The sequence below is a fragment of the Gekko japonicus genome, unplaced genomic scaffold (genome assembly GCF_001447785.1).
Source record: "Gekko japonicus isolate JY-2015 unplaced genomic scaffold, Gekko_japonicus_V1.1 scaffold688, whole genome shotgun sequence".
In the NCBI taxonomy this organism is placed as follows: domain Eukaryota; kingdom Metazoa; phylum Chordata; class Lepidosauria; order Squamata; family Gekkonidae; genus Gekko; species Gekko japonicus.
Genome location: NW_015163108.1, coordinates 45,074 through 67,669, shown reverse-complemented (window position 1 = coordinate 67,669; position 22,596 = coordinate 45,074). Strand labels below are relative to the sequence as shown.

The 22,596-nt window shown below is 41.1% G+C and overlaps 1 protein-coding gene across 1 annotated transcript in view; it reads right to left on the bottom strand.

Moving 5' to 3' along the window:
- TMTC2 (transmembrane and tetratricopeptide repeat containing 2) overlaps positions 1-22,596 on the bottom strand; it is a 137,474-nt gene that overhangs the window by 72,187 nt on the left and 42,691 nt on the right. Inside the window, exons 4-6 of the mRNA XM_015406798.1 lie at positions 14,679-14,764; positions 13,810-13,994; positions 12,016-12,094 (exon numbers count right to left, since the gene is read on the bottom strand). Of these exons, the coding sequence (XP_015262284.1) occupies positions 12,016-12,094; positions 13,810-13,994; positions 14,679-14,764 (350 nt within the window). The remainder of the gene's footprint in view (positions 1-12,015; positions 12,095-13,809; positions 13,995-14,678; positions 14,765-22,596) is intronic.

Genomic DNA, 22,596 nt, shown 5'->3' with positions numbered 1-22,596 from the left:
TACCCCCTGGTCCAATCTTTTTTAAACTTGGTGGGCCTTTTGAGGAGAGGCACTAAAAGCTTGGCTGAAATTGTGGTGCCTCTACCTCAAAGAACAGCCCTCCAGACCCCTGGATACCCCCAGATAAATTCCCCATTGACTATAATGGTTCTACAGGCTATAATGGAGCTGGAAAAAAGCGGGTTTCTGGGAAAAAACAACAACCTGAATCTGAATACAGTACTCATATTGGAATTCAGTTTTTTTCAGGAATCCTGAATTTTGGGGGGTCCAATATATCTGAATTCAAAAAACCTTGAAGGATTTTTTGTGTGTGTGTACACACCTACTCCTGGCCACTATCAAAACCTTCCTATCCAGGAACAAAGCAGAGACTAGGTGCAACATGATTTCCAGATCTCAAGATCCTGAATCTGCTGTAATGGAAACTGGTACCTGAATTATCACTGATAATCCTTCTCGATACCTGGGATTTTATTTTTGTTGCATTATCATCTTCCCTGTCTTGCAAAATAATTCATATGAATATATCAGAAATATAAAATTTCTATAGATTTGCCTATTAAAACTGACTCTTCCTGAAAGGCTACGCTACAAGAAACACCATTACTTATGCTTGAATGCCAACAATATAAAAATAAACCCCTATTTATAAAAATTTTATTTACACAACACTTTCAGTTTCTATTTGTGTATCTTTCCTGCATCACCAGCAGCTGTGGTCATATGGTACAAAACATATGAATCACATACTTTGACATTTATTTGGAGAATTAAGACTTTGAGCACGTAAGTATGCCTCTGTGAATGCTTTCCCTCCATATATTTATGTATGTATGTAGATCTATATACACACACACACAAAAAGCAAAATGCTTCATTTCTTAATATAAACTTCAAGTATGTGACATATAGCAGCTTCTAACTATGTCAATAGTGAATATAGCAACTGTATTTCCTCCATCAACAACGCATTCTGTGAAATACAAACAAATGATGATTACAAATGGGGAAAGAAGCCCAGCCTGAAATGTTTCAGCTCAGTAAAAAATTTTTGTCAAAATAAATAGATTTTTATTTCCTCAGATGTTTTTTGCAATCTGAAGCATACAAATTTGGAAGTAAAAAGCTTGAAATATTTTGGAAAGTGATACTGCTTGTTACAAAAATTCTAAGCACCAGAAAATCCTCTTATTTACACTGTCCACTTAACATGGGTTGTGTGCATCTGCTCAAAAAGTGCATTGAGCCCCATTTATCTTAGCACTATCAGCTTTTACCTCATTAATTTGAAACATCCACCACTCAGGCTCCACCCCAAAAATCTCCAGGTATTTCCCAACTCAGAGCTGGCGAGCCCCGTGGTCTCTCTCCGTAGCCTCTCATTCCAGTTCCAGAACACTCCTGCTCCACCCTGGGGTTGTCATTCCACTCTGTGGCCTGTCATCCCAGTCCCAGAACACTCCTGCTTCACCTTGGGGCTGTCATTCCACTCCTTGGTCTCTCATTCCAGTCCTTGAACACTCCTGCTACACCCTGGGGCTGTCATTCCACTCAGTGGGCTCTCAATTCCAGTCCCAGAGTAGTGTATTTGGGCCCAGAGACCCTAATGGAAAATCCATTCCACATTTTTATTGCAACTTTACTTGTACTGTAATGTATTTCAATGGAGCCAATGCCAGTCAATTGGCATTCCTAGCTCCCATTATTTCCAATGGGCCTTCAAGTGTTTCCCATTGCTTCCAATGGGCAATCTGTTAGAAATGGAAAAGGGGATCCATATTGCTCTGCCCCTTCCAAGAACAAACTTATTCCCTCTTCAAGGATTTTCAGAAAGCTACATACTCTTTTCCAATCTCACTTCAGCGCTAGTTCCTGTCCTCAAACTCACAGAAAGACCCAAACACTCTTGTTTTTGGTAGAATGGACACCCCTCCCCTCCTCCACCTGGCTGTTGTGCATCCTACATGAAGCAGGCAGATGCAAGCCAATGCCAGTGGTCTGCATCCACCAACTCACACAGCAGAACCAGAAAAAAAGTAAATAAGATGGGGAAGGAAGGAAGCTAGCTTTGTGGCACCAAATTAGTTTTTAAAAGATCTCAAAATTACACTCAAAACAAACTCAAGGGGTGTTTCTCTCCCCTGGACTCACCACCAGCCAGCCAGCCAGCCAGGCAGGCAGAAGCCTCCATGTGGAAGCCAGCTCCTTCCCCCTCCCCCAACCCCCCACCTCAAAAAAACTTAAAATGAACTCAAGGGGCTTTTTTCCTGCAGGGGGACTCACAGGCAACCAGCCAAGCCAGTTCAAGGCTCCATGTGGGCATGCCAGCTCCTCCCCCACAGGGGACAGGAAACTTAGGTCTCAATTCATTGACTGATTAGCCACCTATGGTCCTTCCTGGAAAAGAAAAGATCTGGTCACTGTGGTACATGGCCTGGCCGGCAACTAGGGTTGCCAGCCTCCAGGTGGGGGCTGGAGATCTCCTGGGATTTCAACTGATCTCCAGGCAACAGAGATCAATTCCCCTGGAGAAAATGGCTGCTTTGGAGGGTAGGCTCTATGGCATTGTACCTCATTGAGGTTCCTCTCCCCCACAAACCCCACCCTCCCCTGGAATGGTAGATGCATTGTCTTGAGCTTAATTCCATTTAAATGGCTTTTGCAAGCGGGCACTGTGTGCATGTGAAGTTCAAGCAACAAGTTCACCCAGAAGTGATGAACTCGCTGCTTGGACTTCACACGCGTGTAGCACTGCTTGCAAAAGGAGAGTTCTTTATGAAAAGTTAACATCCTGTTTGTTCAGTAAAGAAGAGGGGTAATTAATCCAGCTTGCACTTTGGTTTTAAAAAAAGACCTCCAGGTACTGGCTACTTTATCAGACGAGGGATCATATGGTCAGCATCTGACAGAGCACATGATCCAGCTACAGGCAACTTGCACAGAGTACCTGTTTCCAGACATACAGTGCTCCTAGCTGAATCTGGGCAAAGCATCAGCAAGAAGAGCAATAATGTTATGTAATACAATATTTTAGCTTGCACTTTTCCTGCTCATGATTTCTTTTAAAGTCTAAGTACAAAGATATGAATAGTGGATGTAATGGAGCTTTGAACTTGCCTTGCATCAACAAACGTATTGAGATTAATGACAGCTTTAATCTTTTTAAAGTGGTACACATAACAGAGAAAGATCAATTGTGAGACTTCTATAACTGTCCCGTGGGGAACTGGATGAGTTTTCATAATGTATCTCCAGGGCCTGTGTGGTCAAAACACAGTGCTATAGTACTGAAATTATAACATAAAAGAAGAAGAAAAAATAAAGAAATATATTCATTCCTCAAGGGAATACCAACAGCTTAATTATGCCGGACAAAAATATTATATAATATGAACTCCCATTTCTAGATATCATGGTAATCTGCAAAGCTAACCTTCAATTATGTCACAAGGTCTACAGAAAACCAACTCACACAGATGGTTATTTACACAAAAACTCCAATCACCACCCTCGGCAAAAAGAGGCATAATCAAAACATTAGTAGACCGTGCAAGATGGATATGTGAACCACACTTTCTCAACGATGAACTAAATTATCTAAACCACTCACTTCAAGCAAATGGATATTCCAAGAATGAAATCAGAAGAGCAATTAAACCAAAGGTAAAACAAATAACTGAGGGAAAACAGTTTCCCACAGGAAAAGTGTTTTTGCCATATATCAAAGGAATCACTGATCAGATGGGAAAACTTATGAAAAAACACAACCTACAAACAATATTCAGACCCACCAGAAAAATACAACAGATGCTATGATCGGCAAAAGACAGAAGAGACCCCCTCACTTCTCCAGGAATATACCGCATACCCTGCAGTTGTGGACGGGTTTACATCAGGACCACACAGCGTAGCCACATGAAAGACATTGCAGATGGGACCAACCTGAAAAATCAGCAGTGGCTGAACATAACGTAACTCAAACAGGACACAGTATCTTATGCCAAGACACTGAAACGCTGGACAGCATATCCAATTACCATGTCAGATTACACAGGGAAGCCACTGAAATTCATAAACATAAACACAATTTCAACAGGAAAGAAGAGAGTTTAACAATAAATAGGGCATGGTTTCCTGTCCTGAAAAACACAAAATGCTCTACTACTTACAATAGCACTACAGATAAGATTACAATTTCAACAGCCAATCCATATGCAAAAGAACCTCCTCAGGAAAGCTCCTCTATTAGTATGTCACAGCCTGGGGAACTCCTACAAGATAATGACTCAGCCCTACCCCACCTTCCTGAGTAAATACAAATTACCTGCCTACTATTCTTCTTCTCACCTTGACACAGAGAGTACTCCATCTTTCTATGTTATATCTCTGAGGATGCCAGTCACAGCTGCTGGCGAAACGTCAGGTCGTACAATGCCAAGACCACGGCCATACAGCCCGGAAAATCTATAACAACTAATATGAAAGATTAGTTATACAGGCAGTGGGTACAATGAGACACCTTGTTTAGCATGCTAATGCAATGCCATCTTAGTATTTAAGGGGACGAGTAAGAAGGAGGTAATTATATTTTATTGCACTTCTCAGTAGAAAAATCTAAGAATATCTGGATTTACATAATCTGACTGGAGAAGATCCATATACTGTTCTAGTTAAAAGGACTATCCCTACAGGGTCTTTTTTTGGTTTATTCCTGTGCTTTTATGGTTCAAGGCTAGTTTCAAGCACATACAGTAAAAATGAAACACATTCCACAAATATCTCTTGGCTTGGACAAAAAGACACAGTGAGCCACAGAATACTTAACCCAATGTGCTTTCTCATCAACTATCCTTGAAACATTAAACACTATGGAAGTAATCTTAACAGTGAAGCATACTGGAGTAAATTTATTTAATATTAGCTTGAAGCATGCAAAGAATGCAAGCAAAGACTGCATTGCTGGAGGCTTGTAAATAGCTACTCCTTTAGTGGTGGAAAGGACAGTCTCTAGGTCATCAAACAGAATTTCAAAAATTTGTTGTTGGGGGTTTTCTTTGCCATCAAGTCACAGCCAACTTATGGTGACCCTATAGGGTTTTCAGGGCAAGAGATGTTCGGAGGTGAACTGCCAATCACTTGCCTCTGCATAGTGACCCTGGTATTCTTTCCCATCCAAATAGGCTTGCCAAGTCCCAAGGGGGGGTGGGGAAACCCCCGCCCCAGAGGCCCGTACCCCGCCGCCAGCAGATCAGGCCCCGGGGGGGGAACCCCACCCCGACGTGCGCGTCACCTGGAAGTGACGTGATGACACCGGGCACGCTGGGGGCGGGGCCGTGGGCAACCAAGGAAAAATTCTACGTTTTCCCCTCGGATGGTTGTGGCCCCGCCCCCAGTGTGCCCGGTGTCGTCACGTCACTTCCGGGTGACGTGTGTGCAGCGCGTGCGCGCTCCAGCCGCCCTCCAGCCGCCAGCGGTGAGGTCCCCACTCCAGCGAAATTTTGACTTGGCAACCCTACATCCAAATACTAATCACAGCCAACCCTGCTTAACTTCTGAGATCTGCTGAGACTGAACTAGCCTGCACTTTCTAAAGGTAGGGTTTGCACTTTTTTCTTTTTCATGCTGCCTGAGATGAATGAAGGCTGTTCTGACAGATAAGCCAGTAATTATTTTTATGGGCTACAAACAAGTCTGGTGGATTTGTAAGGTTGTATTAGAAGGGTAAATATTAAGTTTACCGGTTACTTAAATAAAAACTGTAGGACTGGAACAGGAAATAGTTGCAGCTACATTCTGAATGCATGCACTGGCTTTGTGCAAGTATCTGTTCATCCTGTTTATTGCTGGGTGATCTTCTGAACACAAACAGATAAGCACATAAGGAGCTGCCTCTGTCATTGAAATAGTCAGGTAAGCCTTTAGAACATGCAGCACATGCTTGAATGCATATCCACCACGTCAGGGAATCCTTGATTAACTCATAGTAATACCTTCTTTTACAAACATCTATGTAAAATTTGATGAGGGTCAAATGATAATTAAAAACATTGAGGCTTGAATTGCACTTTACTATTGCGCAATGGAATCCATTTCTGTGTGGCATGGTTAATGTATAAAACATTAAAAATGTCTTTAAATAGAAACCATGTGCATTGGACAAATGATATCATTCCTTCCTGTGCCAGCCAAGACCCCCAATGGAAAATGGCTCAATGCTAATTATTTTTATTATTATTATTATTATTATTATTATTATTATTATTATTATTATTATTACTGTTTACAGAGATCTAACTGTGTGGTATGGGACTCGCCCACATGCACCTGATCCCATGCCATAATGGTAATTAATAAATCAGGTCTCATGTCTATTAAGTAAAGGGAGATTCAAACAAATGATTACTGTAGATTTTTCTTGGCTGAACATACACTTATTAATTAAATTTACAATGGTAGCATGAAACACACCTCCTTAGGCCTCAACCTAAATGCTTTCTTACCAATGTGAGCATGTGAGCAATAAAGACAAATGTAAAGGGATGTATATATTTTATTATTCACATATAAAAATGACATGTATTGTGTAGTTGGCCATGTGATTTGGTCACCTAGCAAAAACACCTCAACTTCACCTTTAAGAGATGCTGAAGAATTAGATCACATTCTCAAATCTAATTTGTAAGTGTTAACCGAGTCAATTTTCATTTATTTCAGCTAAGTAGCTCCTTATGGGTCCAGGCACCCAATCAACTTGGAGCTTAGTTAATTGGCCTCAACAAAATATAAAATGAGGGTAATTTAGAAGATTCAACAATCAGGAATTGATACACGAAATGAAAATCCTAAATCAATCAGTTTCAACAAGAAATAGAACAATTGTTAGAACTTAAGATTGCAAAGTTTAGTAACCTCCAGAGAAGGAACCAATTGTGGACAAAATAGGGGCACTGATCTCTACTTAGAGAACTAGAATATCTATTTTAAATATATTAGCTCACAGCAAATAAAACAGAAAGCGTAATTACTATGACTGTAAGTGAATTAACATTCCTTCCTGCATCTACTTAAAAAAATAAAATACACAGTTAACATACCCAATGCCACTACCTACCACTTCATGTCCTGCATTGGTGTCTGTGTAAAAAGGAGAAAGCATAGATGGAGGGACCCTAGATCTATCATTTAATGGCATGCACAGTTTGTTTAGCTTATTTTTACTTAATAACAAAGACATTCATAATGAATTATCATACAAAACCAACCTTACAAAAGCTCTATAGTTCTAAATGACAAGACTTATGTGAGTCAATTACCTGTATTGTGGTCATCCAGATATATGTTCTAGGGTTGCTGTTTTTAAAATTTGTTGGTTACATAATGTGATCAGTATAATCATAAAATAAAATGGCCAGTCTTATGTGGTCAAGGCATCACATCATGCCTTTCCTTCTAGAGTCCACTGCTCCTCAAAATCTACTTCAGTATACCAAATTACTACCCTGAAGTGCCTTCTGGTTCTTCATACCTAGTATACACAGAGAGTAGAAGCAGTGGTACTCAGGCTGCAGCTCATGGACACTTTTGCAACTGCCATCAACCAAAAGAGCCATGTATACTTTTATCCCTGTCATGAGTCCTGCACTTCAGGGAGGGCTGTAGCTTATCTGTTCCTCAGGTGATAGCTGTTTCAAGGTAGAAACCTGTCAATTACAAGCCCCACTGTGCAAGACCTTGCCCACTTTCCGGAAATATGGGGCAAGTGCCACATTGGGGAACAGTGCTCAAAAGAGCCACTGGGCATGAAGCTGGTGAAACCTATACTGTGCCACATGCGGGCTGTCTTCATGGATTTCTCTTTACTTTTTTTTTAAAAGTGCCTGGATACAGTTGTGTCTCACAGCAGTTTGACATCCCATCCTCATTACATGCTGACAAGACATTCTGTGCATCTAAACAAATGCAGTAGATTGTGACCAATAATGTCATGCAGCAATGAGAAACACAGTCAAAATACTATCTAGCTAATTTATGAAAATTATACCTGATGGAAAGATATTCAGTGGCTTCATGGAGAAATGCAATTACAAAAGATGTTTGTAACTACAACCTGAAATACCAGCAGATTGATTTTAACCTTTCTCCCATTACCTTTCAATGTTAAAACAAAGTCCTAATTCTCCAACTTACATTTATTCCACAAAGCTGGTTGACACAGGAATTACTCTAGCAGGTGGTCTTGTGTGGTTTTAAGAGAAATGCAACACAACCAACAGGGTGATATTATATTTCCAGGATACTGAAATAAATCTAGAAGTAAGACTGACTCCAAAAGCAAGCCTAATTTTGGCACTGAAATATTCAGTGTTCCATAAAGACCATTATTTCTTTTGACCCTGAGATTTAATTGATGCTTTAAAACTAAACAGATTACCCATTTAAGGCAGCTGAGTTGGCCTTTAGCCTTTGTATTGCATGTCCCAATGCCAAGCAAATTAATCTGTTACCCTCACGCAGATTTGTTGAAGGTGAGTGCCAAAAATGGAACATGTATACTACACAGAATCTTAAATAATTAGCCTGATAAGAATGTTAAAACTATCATTCTATAGTAATGCTCTTTCTTTGCATGAAAAACACTGATAGAATTATTTCCCTTGGTAAAGGGCCAAACATATGGTTTCCTTAACTTGATTCAAGCACACCTGGCCAAATAAATGCTAGAGACCAAATTCACTGTACAGCTTTCTGTACTGTGCAAATTTTTGAATACATGAGATAAGAATGGCCATGATACCTATGAGTACAGTACAGGCCAAAAATACCACACTATTTTAACAGTAAATCAGTAGCTAGATTTTAAGTAGGAACCACCTGGCCAGACTGGCAGGGTAAAAGCCAATGGAAACAGATGGTGCAAAATCTTTACACAGCTGAAGTGCTAATCAGAATTTGGTAATTTGGAGTGAAATCTTTTTTTCAGCCTAAACAATGAAAAGTGAAATCACAAAGCTACTGTAAGTGGCATAAGGCAAAAACAAACAAAAATTCTGAAAACTAATTGTGGATCAAACTACAAGTGGCTGCAAATGCCTTAGAAGTACATGAAGTACAAGAAGTACATGACTGATTTTGCTGTTACTGCCTCTGTATTCTTGCAGTCAGATGATCTAAGTTGATAGTTCATTATATGTTCAAAAGGTGAAGTATAATACTAAGTGTGGACTATCACCAGGGCATGATGGTTGGATATCTGCTGAGGCCCACCATGTGACAAAGATTCCAATGCCAATTAGAGACACTTGGGATCATATACTCCAATTAGAAATGGGAGCCCCATCATAGGGGTGCCTTTTTCACCTGCTGGGACCAACTGTGCAATTATGTACATACAAGGAGCAAACAGAGTAGAGGACAGTGTGGTAGTACTGAAGGAAGTGTGTCTAGTAGGGAGACCACTGGCAAGCATCTGAAAGGAGCAGGGAAAATAGATTGAGAGGAACACCGCTGACAACTGCAGTGTCTTCACTGTTTGCTTTTCTTGTTCCAGGTATATTATCTTGGGCATGACTGTCTGGATCTGCCAACCACTCAGGCAGCGGGACCAGATTCTCCCACCTTTTCACAGACACCCAACCTGGGAAAACTCCAATACTGACAGGAGACCAGCCAACCTGACAGGCTACTGATGATCCTACCTTGGCCCCTCAGACAGGAGGAGAGACTCATGAGGCAGTCAACGGAGGCAGTGGCAAGAAAAAAATGGCCCAGGCCTGACAGAGCTGGATCCCCAGCAAAGACAGGGTGAGTCGCAGAAGATGCCCAAGCACCAGGAGGGGGTGGGGTGGGGGAAGGGCTTGACAACTAATCCTGGCAATGGCAGGGAGGGCACAGTCAGGATCAAGGCTAGCCGAGGTCAGGCTGAGGCCTCAGTCTCAAATGAACCCCACTTATGAGTGGGCCATGGTGACAGGGTAGGGGGACAGGGCCGATGGGTGTGGGTGCGGGGAGATCTATAAAATGAAGATTCCGGTGATGGCCTAGGAGGAGACGATGGAGAAAGGCCTGAGTTGTGGAAGGGTGAGACCAAGATGGGGCAGCGAGGTCAGCAGCAGCAGGGATGCCAGGAGTGCAATTGTGGAGGATTCATGGAGCCCAAGCAGAGGTGAAGTAACTCCCCGCCATGAGGCAAGTCATTTGAGGCCTGAGGAACATCTCTGGGACCTGGATTAACTTTGGATGTAAGGGTGTCATGGCAGAGGGTGGACCTCCGGACTCTATAGTATTATACCCTGCTGAAGTCCCTCCCCTCCCCAAACCCCACCCTCCCCAGGATCCTCCCCCAAAACTCCCATGATTTCCCACCCAGGCCTGGCAACCCCAGGGCTTTTTTGTACAAAAAGCCCAGCAGGAACTCATTAGCATAATAGGCCATACCCAACAGCAGGAAACTCATTAGCATATTAGGCCACACCCCTGACAGCACAGCTCATTGGCATATTAGGCCACATCCCATGTTACCAGAAGTGTGCTCATCCAGCCACACGCACCTTTTGCTTCTTATTCGGTTTACCTTGTTTGTTGTCAAAACCCTGGGCTTTTTTTGTAGCGGGAACTGCTTTGCATGTTAGGCCACACACCCCTAATGTAGCCAGTCCTAATGAGTTTCTGCTGTTGGGTGTGGCCTATTATGCTAATGTGTTCCTGCTGGGCGTGGCCAATTGGGGAGCCAGCCGGAACTCCGCTCCTGTGCGTTCCTGCCCAAAAATAGCCCGGGGCAACCCTATCAGTGAGTGAAACTTCAAAGCTGTCAGCAAAATATGAAGGGGTCAGAAAAGCATCTAACTCAATGTGTATGGATTTGCATTCAGAAACTGTCGTTTAGTATCTGCATGATCAAAATTACTTTAAAAAAGAGCTGTGCCCAAAACTAAAATTACATAGCAAATAATAAAGATGCACAAATCTTTATGATGTAAAAGACAGTAAATTCCCAAATATTTCATGTTAGAAATGATCTTCTTCAGAATCTTCTCTCCTGTTGCTACCCACTTGGGGAAAAAGAATTGTTAGATCCTATTTAGATGGAGCAACTTTATGTAAGGGATTTTTACCACCTTCTCCTAAACACAAAAACTCCAGTGTGCTCTCCAAAAGCTACTCCTAACACTGAGTGTAAACATTCAAGAGCAACACAGGAGGCGGTATGGCCCCAGAAGAAACGGTCAGCAGAAATTCCACTGATCTGTATACAAATTTCAGGGAAACTTGTTCAAGAATAATGTCGGGGGGCTACTGATTCCTTCTTCTGGATACAGTCCCCCCTCACTGGAGACGTGGCCATGGCTAAGTAGAAGACTATCTGCTTTGTATGCAGAACAACCCAATTTCAATCACTGTTATCTCCAGTTTAAAATAATCAGGTAGTAGGCTATGTGAAAGGCCTCTGCCTGACATGCTGGATGGCCACTGCCAGTCAGAGTAGACCGATACGTCTGTCTCAGTATGATGTCAGAATTTTTTTACTTCATTTGTTCACTGCATCCCATTCTGTTCCCAACAGACTCAAAGGGCTTCAAATAGATCTATTCCGAGTGTGCAGGAAGCCACAATGGGAAGGAAAAGGAGGCAACCAGTCACTTCTGCAAACTGTCTGCTTGCAGTTCAACAGAATACAACTGATTAAACTATATCCTTGAAGCCTACTATTTGGCTCAAAACACACTGGAATGAATTATCTTCATGATATGAAAGTTTTTTGCAGTCTTGTGCTTTGCCATTTATTTTTCTTTGCCGCTTAAAAACAGGTGGTCACATGCATTCAACACTAAATCAATCCTGACCAGAAGGCAATAAAATTAATGTTCTAGGTTTTTCTTAAAGTCAATATCAATAATTTCCAGTAAGAAATTCCTAATAATGCCAGTCATAAAACTCAGCATTTGCATAATCACATGGGTCTAATAAAACTTTGTGAGCATCCTGAGTTTTTCACAATGTTGGCTTTGTACTCACCCATCATGTTGTACAAGCTCTGTGGTGCAAACTGCCTTGGCATCTTCTGTATTGCTTCTTTGTAAACTGTGAGGGCATCCTAATATGGAAAAGTACAGGAAAAATCATTTCGGGAACCCTGTGGCTTCAGAAGTAATTTTTATATGCAAATTTAATAGAGGAACAATGCAGAGTGGCCCTCATTAATCATGAGGAGGATCACACTACCCATTTATAAAAAAAGGAGGCAACAAATGAGGTGCATCTCCTCTACAATCTTACACAGAATGATTTAAATTATTAACCATCTCACTGGAGAACGGGAAAATGGAATGTCTGACAACCTTCAAAGGCTCATTATCCCACATTTAAAATTTTGTGGAACTACACAAAATACAAGCTAGTGTTTAACTACACGAGCATTTTTGTCATTTTACACTGCAATTCTAATAATCACATAATGATAGCTTTCAATCTAATATACACACAAATTCCCATTACACAACATATTATTCCAAACAAAAAGATAAGATGAATATGAAGAACAAGTACATAAAATAAAAAAGAAGCTTCACCTTAGGCTTTCTTAAGCTGTGCACAATCAGGTAAAAGTGGTCTCTTTATTTCATGACTGTTAAACGACAGCTTGAAATTTATTTTCATTCTCACTTTTCTTTATGACATTCTCCCTTCTACTCTGCAGCCCTTTAAAAGTAGCACTCTTAGTGCAAATCAAGTTTTTCTTTCCTCAATTAAAACAACAACTATGAAGGAGTATAATTATCTTGGCTCTGAAACTTGTCACTTAATTAATCTCAATGCACAATCACTTAGAGCTAGTAGTGGTTGGGAACATGACAGTTGCTAGAAAGGGTCCCAACAAAGTGACAGTCTTTTAAAAAACAAATAACCCAAGCTGTATTGTACACTCTTGGATTCTTTTCCATAGTACATCTCTCCTTATATATAATTCTGTTTTGGTCATGGACTCCCCTGAAGATTCCAACATGCTCCCAAATCAGTTCGCTCCCAGATCTGTCATTCAGAGGGTCTCCCTATCCACTGGCTGCATTGCCTGAATCCTGTCTCCAACATTCTAAACAGTTTGCTGTTCCTCTCCCCCCATAGCCAGTCAGAACACAGAGGTCGTTTGCATATGTGGCCTCATTGGCCTTTGCCTCTAATATTCTAAACAGTTTGCTGTTGCTGTTCTGAGGTAAAACGTGTTCTGAGGTACCCTTATTGCCTGTTGGGAGAAACCATTGTTGCCAATCTCCAGGTGAGGGCTGAAGATCACTCAGAATTACAACTGCTTTCCAGATGGCAGAGATCAGTTCCCCTGGAGAAAATGGTGGACTTTGTGTCCTTATATCCTGCTGAGATGGCCCCTGTATGACAGCCAATGTGACGTAGCAGTCAGGGCTTCAGAGCACGGTAGAGGCTGCAGGTGGGGAGGGGTGGAAAGCAGAAGAGTGCGGGGAAAATAAAGGTTGGTTGGTAATTGGTTGGGAAGGAGATAGGGTTGCCAAAAAATGGTGGACTTGGTGTCATTATACCCTGCTGAGGTTGCCACAGCAAATTGACACTGAGTGCTCAAGGCCGGGGCACCCACCCAGAGCCTCTTTCTAGATCGCATTGTATTTATTTCCACAACGGGCCTTATTCCTAGTAGTACATAAAACAAACCTACTGCACAAATGTTCTGTGAAGGTTATCCATATAATCAGTGGAAATTATTTTTAATATTTAACAAATCAAACACTTAAGCAATTACTGCAACATGTACTTTGGATTTAGAGGGAGGGAAAGTCTCACCTCATACTGTCCCTGTTCATGATAGAGTTTTCCCAGATTGTAAAGGCAGCTGGTGACAGAGCTCTTATGAGCATGGGGGTCTTTTAAATTTTCATCAGGGATTTCTGAACACTTTAAAAATGTCCTCCTGGCATCTTCTGCCTTTCCTTGGTTCATCAAGATGATACCAGTATTTAAATAGGCAGCTGTGAGATGGGGAAAAAAATTATTTACATAATAATTATATACACACACATTCAAAACTGTGACAGCTGCAGTGGCTAGTACTTCTTTCAAACTTAGACTGGTCATTTGATATCTATAATATGGTCAAATTCTTTAGTTGCAGAACACCAGGCTACAACAAAAATTCTGTACAAAATAGCATAGTAGCCATTCCACAGCAATCAACACTGCTGCTCCCAAAATCCAGATGCAAATTAACAGCTGCCACTGCAAATGTATAAAAACTCTACCAACTACGACCTTTTCTTAATTTAAACAAATGATAGCTGAAACAGTTCAACAAACTGAGTTTCTAAAATGGGTCTGGAATGTCAGGCATCCTAACCTCTTCTCTAAATGACAATCTATCTCTAGAGAATACAGTGTATGATGAGCATTCCCATTCTGTTCTGGAAGAGAAGCTGCAATCCAGTGACTACTTGCAGGCATAAGGATCCTAATGAACAAACAAAGCTATCATCTCCTACAATTTGGATTACCTTCCTCGTATGTATGTGAAGAAAAATCCCTTTCCTCCCATACAAGGGAATTAATTAACTGCTGATTAAAAAAGGACTAGAAGTGTCACACCTAAAAGTGGAATTCATAACAGAGGAAAGGGATAATATATTTTAAAAAACAAACGAGCATGCAGCGTTACTTACAAGCTAAAGTAGGTCTGCTTCCAATGGCCAATTTATAGTAATGTAGAGCTTCTGAGAATCTGCTGCTTTCCTGCAGCAGCAATCCTCTAATTTTAAAAGAAAAAAATAACAGAAAGTGAAGTTATTCCATAGAAAATTATGAAAAATAAATCTACAAAAATCAGATGTACTGGTCTAAGTACTGACAAGGTCCTGTAGAGCCAGGGTGGTCCAGTGCTTAGAGCGTCAGATTAAGATTTGGGGGCAAACAAGATTTGACTGCATCCTCATGTCCACCACAGGGATGCCACGAACATTTTAAAGTGATGTTAAAATGACACAAGGACATGATCACAGTACAGTGGGGTGAAGTGCTCTTGTCCCCCCCCCATGCCTTTTCAAGTGCCGAAAAAGCTGTGGGTGTGCGCATGTATGTGTGAGCTTCTCAACTCATCGATTAGCCCTCACAGCATTTTTAAATCACTTCAAAATGGCAGCAGTGATACAAGGATGTCATTGCATCTAGTTTGACCCTGGGAGACCGAGGTTCGAATCCCCACTCTGCCATGGAAGCATGCTGAGTGATCTTAAGCCAGACACATACTTTCAGACTAACCTACCTCACAGGGTTGTAGTGAGGACAAAATGGAGGGCAAGAGAACAATGTAAGCCACTTTGGGTCTCCCACTGAGGAGAAAATTTATTTTTGCCAAGAAAGAACACCTTAGTGCATTTCTACAATTGTATATGTTTATTTGTTTAAAATAGTTCTACCCTACTTTCTTCCCAGTCTGTGGGACCCAATGTGGCTTGCATCATTAAGTCCACATTAAAGCAAGTAGAGCCAAAACAGAAGACAAACAGACACACAAAAAGGCTCTCTAGTTATCCATCAAGCTAACAGGCCTCCAGCCAAATAATATGTGTCCATTTTAGACTTAGAGATCCTCAAAATTAGAAATTTTTAAATTTCCCATTCAAATATGTTAATTTACTGCAAACAACTTTGGAAGTCCTGGTCTCCTATGCATGCTTCCTTAGATGAAGTAGGTAGCAGTGAGATAAGAACTTTCTTCACTATGATGCCCTGGTGGTGGAATATCCCAGCTGTCCTTTTGGTGCCACATCAAAACTTATTCTCCCTCCTCTCATACATTATTTCAGTTGAGGTTTCCCTCCTTTCTGTTCTGCTGTGTACCTCCTATTGATAGATACATTTTATACTACTTGCATTTATTGCATATATTATGCTGTTTGATTTTCTGGTGTTAAGATACTTGTGCTGTTTGTTTTGGTATCAATGCTATTCGATCTGAAGGGCTTCAACATTGTTAAAGCTGTTTTCACTGTATTTATAGATATGTCTACTTTATCTGTTTGCTGTACCCGAGTTGCCGCATGACGGAGTGAGCTCCCGTCTCTAGTTCCAGCTCCTGCCAACCTAGCAGTTCGAAAGCAAGAAATTGCAAGTAGATAAATAGGTACCACTTCAGTGGGAAGGTAACAGCGTTCTGTGCGCCTTGGTGTTTAGTCATGCCGGTCACATGACCATGGAAACATCTTCGGACAGCGCTGGCTCTTCGGCTTTGAAATGGAGATGAGCACCGCAACCCTAGAGTCGGATTCGACTGGCTTTCGAGCAAGGGAACCTTTACCTTTACTTTTTAAACCATCTCAAGAACTAACCTGCTAGAGAATGCAGGATATAGATGCATCAAATAAATGTTAAAAAAATGAGCTTTCATGATATACAGCAACAAGGAAGAACACAAAAAGGAGAGGCAGATAAAATGAATGCTAAGGGTAGCATAAAGCCACTTAATATTATTGGTTTTAAGCAGTAAAATAGTGTTAAAATAAAATCCTAGGGTTTGAATCAGTGGATAATCTCTACTTTCAATGTACTAAATCCAGAGGAAAATGTTACAAACTATAGAAAACATCTTTATAGCAAGATCTATATTGATTTTTATTTCTATTTTCCTTCTTAGCTGCATTGCGTTCAGCCTTCACATTTTCAAATTCATTCACAATTCAGTTATGAAATTTGTATAATAGTATGAAGCAGTGCTGTTGTAGCTAATGGTGAATTCATGCACACAGATGCACAAAATATTGTCTTGACAGACAGACAAATGAATGGGTGTATCAATACACATATATTAATATATTTAATAGTCAACATGGTCCCGTCTGTGAATATTTACATTCACTGACTGGGACCATGTTGGCAGAAAACAGATATTTCTTCAAATTTGATAGACCCTGCCGGCTTACAGAAAAGTCTGGAAATCGAGCACCAACAACAGCACACCACCACCACCTCTCAGGTACTGCCAGAGTTGCCACCCCCTGTCACTTCAGCCTGGTGGCAGTGCTGCTATGGGTGGGCAAGTGAAGGAAGAGGTTCAGGCACTTCTGCCAAGCAAGCAGTGAAAAATAATGGGAGAAAGATGCCTGGGAAAAGGCAGGTGGAGGATTGAAGGCAAACAGGTACCTCTTGACTACCATGGAATCTTAAGTCTGTTTGTCTTGCAATGCTTTTGTTTAGTTTTTTTAAAGCCGCCCTAACCACAAAACATTTGAACCAGCATGTCAAGCATAAACATTTTTATAATACCCAATAAATTAGCAAGAAATCAGTTTTAATATAATGCTATCATCCCTTATCTAGTATAGGCAGACTAACACAAAACAGGAGTGCAAAATAGTGTATATTATTGTTTTCCAAATAAACTAAACACAGGTGTTATTACGAGAAAAAAAGCTTGAGACAAACATTTTGAAACTGTCATTAGTTCTTTCTTGCAGGATCCACAGCTGAATTTATATACTTGTTGCACTTAACTATAGGACTGTAACAACTCTGATGCAACCGACTTACCTCATTGCTACTCTTGTTGTATTGCTGTTCACATAGCTTGAGAAGTGACTGGAAATTCAGACAAATATTGAAGTTTAGGGCCTACAGCTAAGTTTGCGCTCTCTCTCTCTCCTGTCTCTCTGTCTCTTTTGCTGTCAAGTCACAACTGGCTTATGGTGATCATGTAGGGTTTTCAAGGCAAGATATGTTCAGAAGTGTTTTGCTATTAAAAAGGTAAAGGTTCCCTTGCTTGAAAGCCAGTCGAATCCGACTCTAGGGTTGCGGTGCTCATCTCCGTTTCAAAGCCGAAGAGCCAATGCTGTCCGAAGACGTTTCCGTGGTCATGTGGCTGGCATGACTAAACACCAAGGTGCACGGAATGCTGTTACCTTCCCACTGAAGTGGTACCTATTTATCTACTTGCAATTTCTTGCTTTCGAACTGCTAGGTTGGCGGGAGCTGGAACTAGAGACGGGAGCTCACTCCATCATGCGGCACACTCGGGTCTCGAACTGCTGAACTACCGACCTTCCACAGCCTGCAGTTCAGCGTCTTAACCACTTGAGCCACCACAGCTCCATGTTTTGCTATTACCTGCCTCTGAATAGCAATCCTGGAAGTCATGGGTTGAACATAACAACAACCCCCACACACAACACGGTATTTTTTGAGTTCAGGTATATTGAACCCGAAAAATATTGGTATTTCCTGATATTCCTGAATCCAACATCGGTATGGTATTTGGATTCTGTGGAAATATTCAGGAAACCTAATGTTTTTTTTTGCTCCATTATACCCTATGTGGACCATTATAGCCAATAGTCCCCATCTCTCCTTATATATAATTCTGTTTTGGGGTGAATGTTCCACACACTCCCACAGCATTTGTCTTGCTGACCTGTCACTCCAATGGTGTGCCAATTCAGTGGCTGCGTTGTTGGAGCCCTGCCCATAGAAGGGATGGCCAGCGTCTCGGCCTCAGTGTTGTGCGGGGTCTCTCCAAGGTGGCGGGAAGGAGCCAACCCCACTCGGCCCTAAGAGACAAAGGCTCCGAGCGTGTAGGCCATCCCAAGCAGGCCTCACTGGAGTGGCAGAAGCCCGGCAGCTACTGACACATGCCCAGGAACATGCAGCCGGAGAGCGAGAAGTGGTGCCACCACTCTCAACAACGGAGGAGCACCACAATACATGCTGGGTAACGCCACTCGCCTCTTTGCTGTGGCACGCTCAGAGAAGGCTGAGACCGTCTGGATGCAGTGGTGCCGCCGATGGCAGCAGCACCCTGCTTTCCCTGCGCCTGGCCTTGGCGTGGTCTCTCCAAGGTGGCGGGTGGAAGCTGATCCTGCTCGGCCTGGAGAGACAAAGGCTCTGAGCATGCAGGTCAACCCAAGCAGGCCTTGCCGGAGCAGCAGAAACCTGGCAACCACTGACACATGCCCAGGAACATGCGGCCGGAGAGTGCGAAGCAGCGTTCTGAATGATGGTGGCGCGCCAGAATATGTGCCAGGTCCCACTGCTCGCCTCTTTGCTGCAGCTCGCTCAGAGAAGGCCGAGAGTGCCTGGAGGCAGCAGAGGTGACTCTACATGCCTGCTGTGCCCCCCCCTCTTTTTAGAGCTTGTTGTATTGCTTTTATACAATGGTCTTTGCTCCTAGTAGGATATAATGACAAGTGATCTGGGTATCTGTGGCTCTGGGGGGGGGGGCTGTTTTTTTAGGTAGAAGCACAAAATTTACAGCATAGCTGCTGGTGCCTCTCCTCAACTGCCCCCCCAAGTTTAAAAAGATTGGACCAATCTATGAGCCCCAAAAGAAGGTGCATTTAAAGGGCTCACAGACCTTTTAAACACCTTCAGAGTTCACTCGCTACAGAGTTGCAGAGCTTGGAGAAGACATTTAAAGGGGCCACAATCCTTTTAAATGTCCTTCACATTCACCTACCCAGTGGTCTGAAAAATGCTAGATTGTTGAGATTTTTAGGGCAAACAATATTCAAAATCTATATCCGGATGAATTAATAACCCCAAAATACCGATAAGGTGTTTACCAGGTATTTTTTTGGTTTTGATGTAGCTGAACACACACCCCTAGTCAGGTCCATAACTTTTTTAAAAAAAGACATTTAATAAGGAGATTGGTCTATAGTTTTTAATTTCCTTCTCATCTGAGTTTTGCTTATGTATCCGTGATAGGGTTTCATTCCAAGTTTCTGGTATTTTACCTTCAGCTCTTATGCTCTGTATTACATACTTTAAAGGTTATATTACTTGATCTTCAAATACATGGTAAAATTCTGCCAATAATACATTAGGGCCTGGTGTTTTCCCTATTTTTATTTATTTATTTATTTTGGGATTTGTACCCCGCCCTATCTGGTAGCTCAGGTATTTTTTGTTTTTTTAATGCTTCTATAATTTCACACATCATTATTTGAGGAAGAAGAGGAGGAGGAGAAAGAGGAGGAGGAGAAGATTGGATTTATACCCCACCCTTCACTTGGAGTCTCAGAGCGGCTTACAAACTCCTTTTCCTTCCCTTCCCCTCAAAAGGCACCCTGTGAGGTAGGTGGGGCTGAGATAGCTCTGAGAGAAACTGCCCTTTCAAGGACAGCTTGTGACGACCTCCTATTGGGGAGGACTAGGTTTCTCTTTAAATTATACTGAGTGTTTATAAAATAGGTACTTCCGGCTGCCACCAGGAATTTTCTAAATTCCAAATCCATTCTCAGCTTCTTATGTTGGTATTGTGACCCAGGGTCTAGGCTTTCAATGGTCTCTGTGGTCCTGAGGAATAATTGATATAACTTCTGGGATTAACTTAAATAAGAGAGGATTTATTGAAAGGGGAACAAAATAAGAGGTTGGTTATTATGTAACTGGTTGGGAATAAGGTTCCTGTAAATGAGCTTGTTAACGGTATCACTTTAATACACATATACTGATCCTTCTCGGATCCCACACAGATTCTTTCACCTCTCTCACTGACTGAATTTCCCCTGAACAACTTCAACTGCTTTTTTTCAACTGTCTCTCCTAACTCTGACTTTCATACATAACTTCATAACTGACTAACTGACACTCACACAGATCCACTTTAAAAACTCCTCCCACACTTTCTCATCCTCCAATCACAGCACACTTGTCTCTCTTAATCACTCTACTCTGCATTCACTGTACCACAACCAAACATTTAAAGAGACACACACACTCTTAAAAAAAGGAATCTTACACAGCTCTTGTCAGAACTATGTCTTGCCCAAGGTCATCCAGTCAGGTGCAAGTGGAGGAGTGGGGAATCAAACCCAGTTCTCCCAGATTAGAGTCCACACACTTAACCACTACACCATTTAAAATTTTCCTTTGATCTTCAGTAAATTTTGTTAAACTGTATTTCTTCAAAAATTCTTTAATCTCCTCTGTTGTGGTTTCTCCTCTTTGATATAACGTTCTATATAATGTCTCTATTATTATTATTTTTTTAAATCCTTGGGTATATTTTTTTCTTCTCCTTCACTGTCCTTTAAAATTTTTATACTTTTCTTTTCGCAATTTATATGCTAACCATCTGGTTGGTTTATTAGCATTTTCAAAATAGTTTTGTTTTGCATACGTAATCTATCACTTGAGGAGAAATCTAGGTTTTTTCACCAAAAGGAACCACACAGAATTATATACTTAACACTGAAATAAGTGAACATTTAAAGTAAAGGCTTGGAAATACTTAAAATAAGTGAGTCATATTCAGTTTATAATCCTACAGCTTTGGGAAAGCTCTATTGGTATGAATTGCTTGCCCATACTGATACAATTAAGTATTGTTTTTCACTTGATACAATTAATTTTTGTTTTTCAGTGAACAGTATATTATTTTTGCAATATGTTATATCCCTTGAATTTTTAAAATATTCTGATCTCTTCATTAGAGGCCTTCAACTAATTTTCTTTTTTATTAGCAACTTTAATATCGGCATCCATTGAGGCAATGCAGATTTATTTCCCCCTTCTGTTTCAGGATAAAAACCATTTTACAGCTGTTTCACAAGCTATTTAAAATTCATACAGATGCACAATGAAGAGCAGATGCAAGGGCAAATTTGAATTCTGGTAAATAATTAAAGAGGGTGTTGTTTTTTTAAAGAAATATACTGTGTAATAAACTTTAGCTAACAACAGTGAAGCACGTGACCTAGCGTTTCTTGATCAGGCAACATGGAAAAAAATCCTGCATTCTCAAACTGCAGTTTCCATTTGATTGATCTTTGCCATTCTATGTGTTTTTCTGTGGCATACAAAATATTAAAGTTAAATAATTTAATGTGCTACCTTTTTAAAAATAGGAAAATGTGTCAGTAAAACTTTACAGTGTTGTTTGAACTGAACACATTGTTTAGATGTGAACATAAGAACAACTAATCACAGCAAGACCGATATAGTTCAGCATCCTATTTTTTACAATGGACAGCCAAGCCTACACAAAGCCTACAAGCTGGCACAACAGCACCTGGTACTTAAGAATACCACTTTTGAGCATTAAAAACAAATCTGAGTACATTGACTCTGAGCATGTAGTTATACATCTTTCTGTGCATACGAATCTAAACTCTATCTATTCAAGCTTAGATTTATATGCATAGACAGACAGACCGACAGACAGATCCTTAACAGAGGGGCACTACTTTTAATTTTAATGATGTGTATCACCTTAGAGAAAGGCAAAGATCCTCAACTGAGCTTCGACCCCCACCTACCCCCAAAAGAGAGAAAGACCTGTGTTCAGTTCTCTTTCACAAGCAGGTGTTTCTGTCAAATTTGAAACAAGTAACCATTTGTTTAGCACTGTGCATGTGGATAGAGTGCTGAAAGCACTCAGCTGCTGGATATGGTAAGCCAACTTATCAGGTCCAGTTATTCAGCACACCATGGTTTGTGCATGACTCCTGAACTACCCAGGCAGCCTATGTGTGAAAACTTGCTTTTGTGCCCAACTCTCCCTTCCTGGACTAAAATGAAGAAACAGCCATAGCTGTAGAGAATGATTAAGAATAGGCATTGAAGCATAATACAAATGTAGATTTCAGT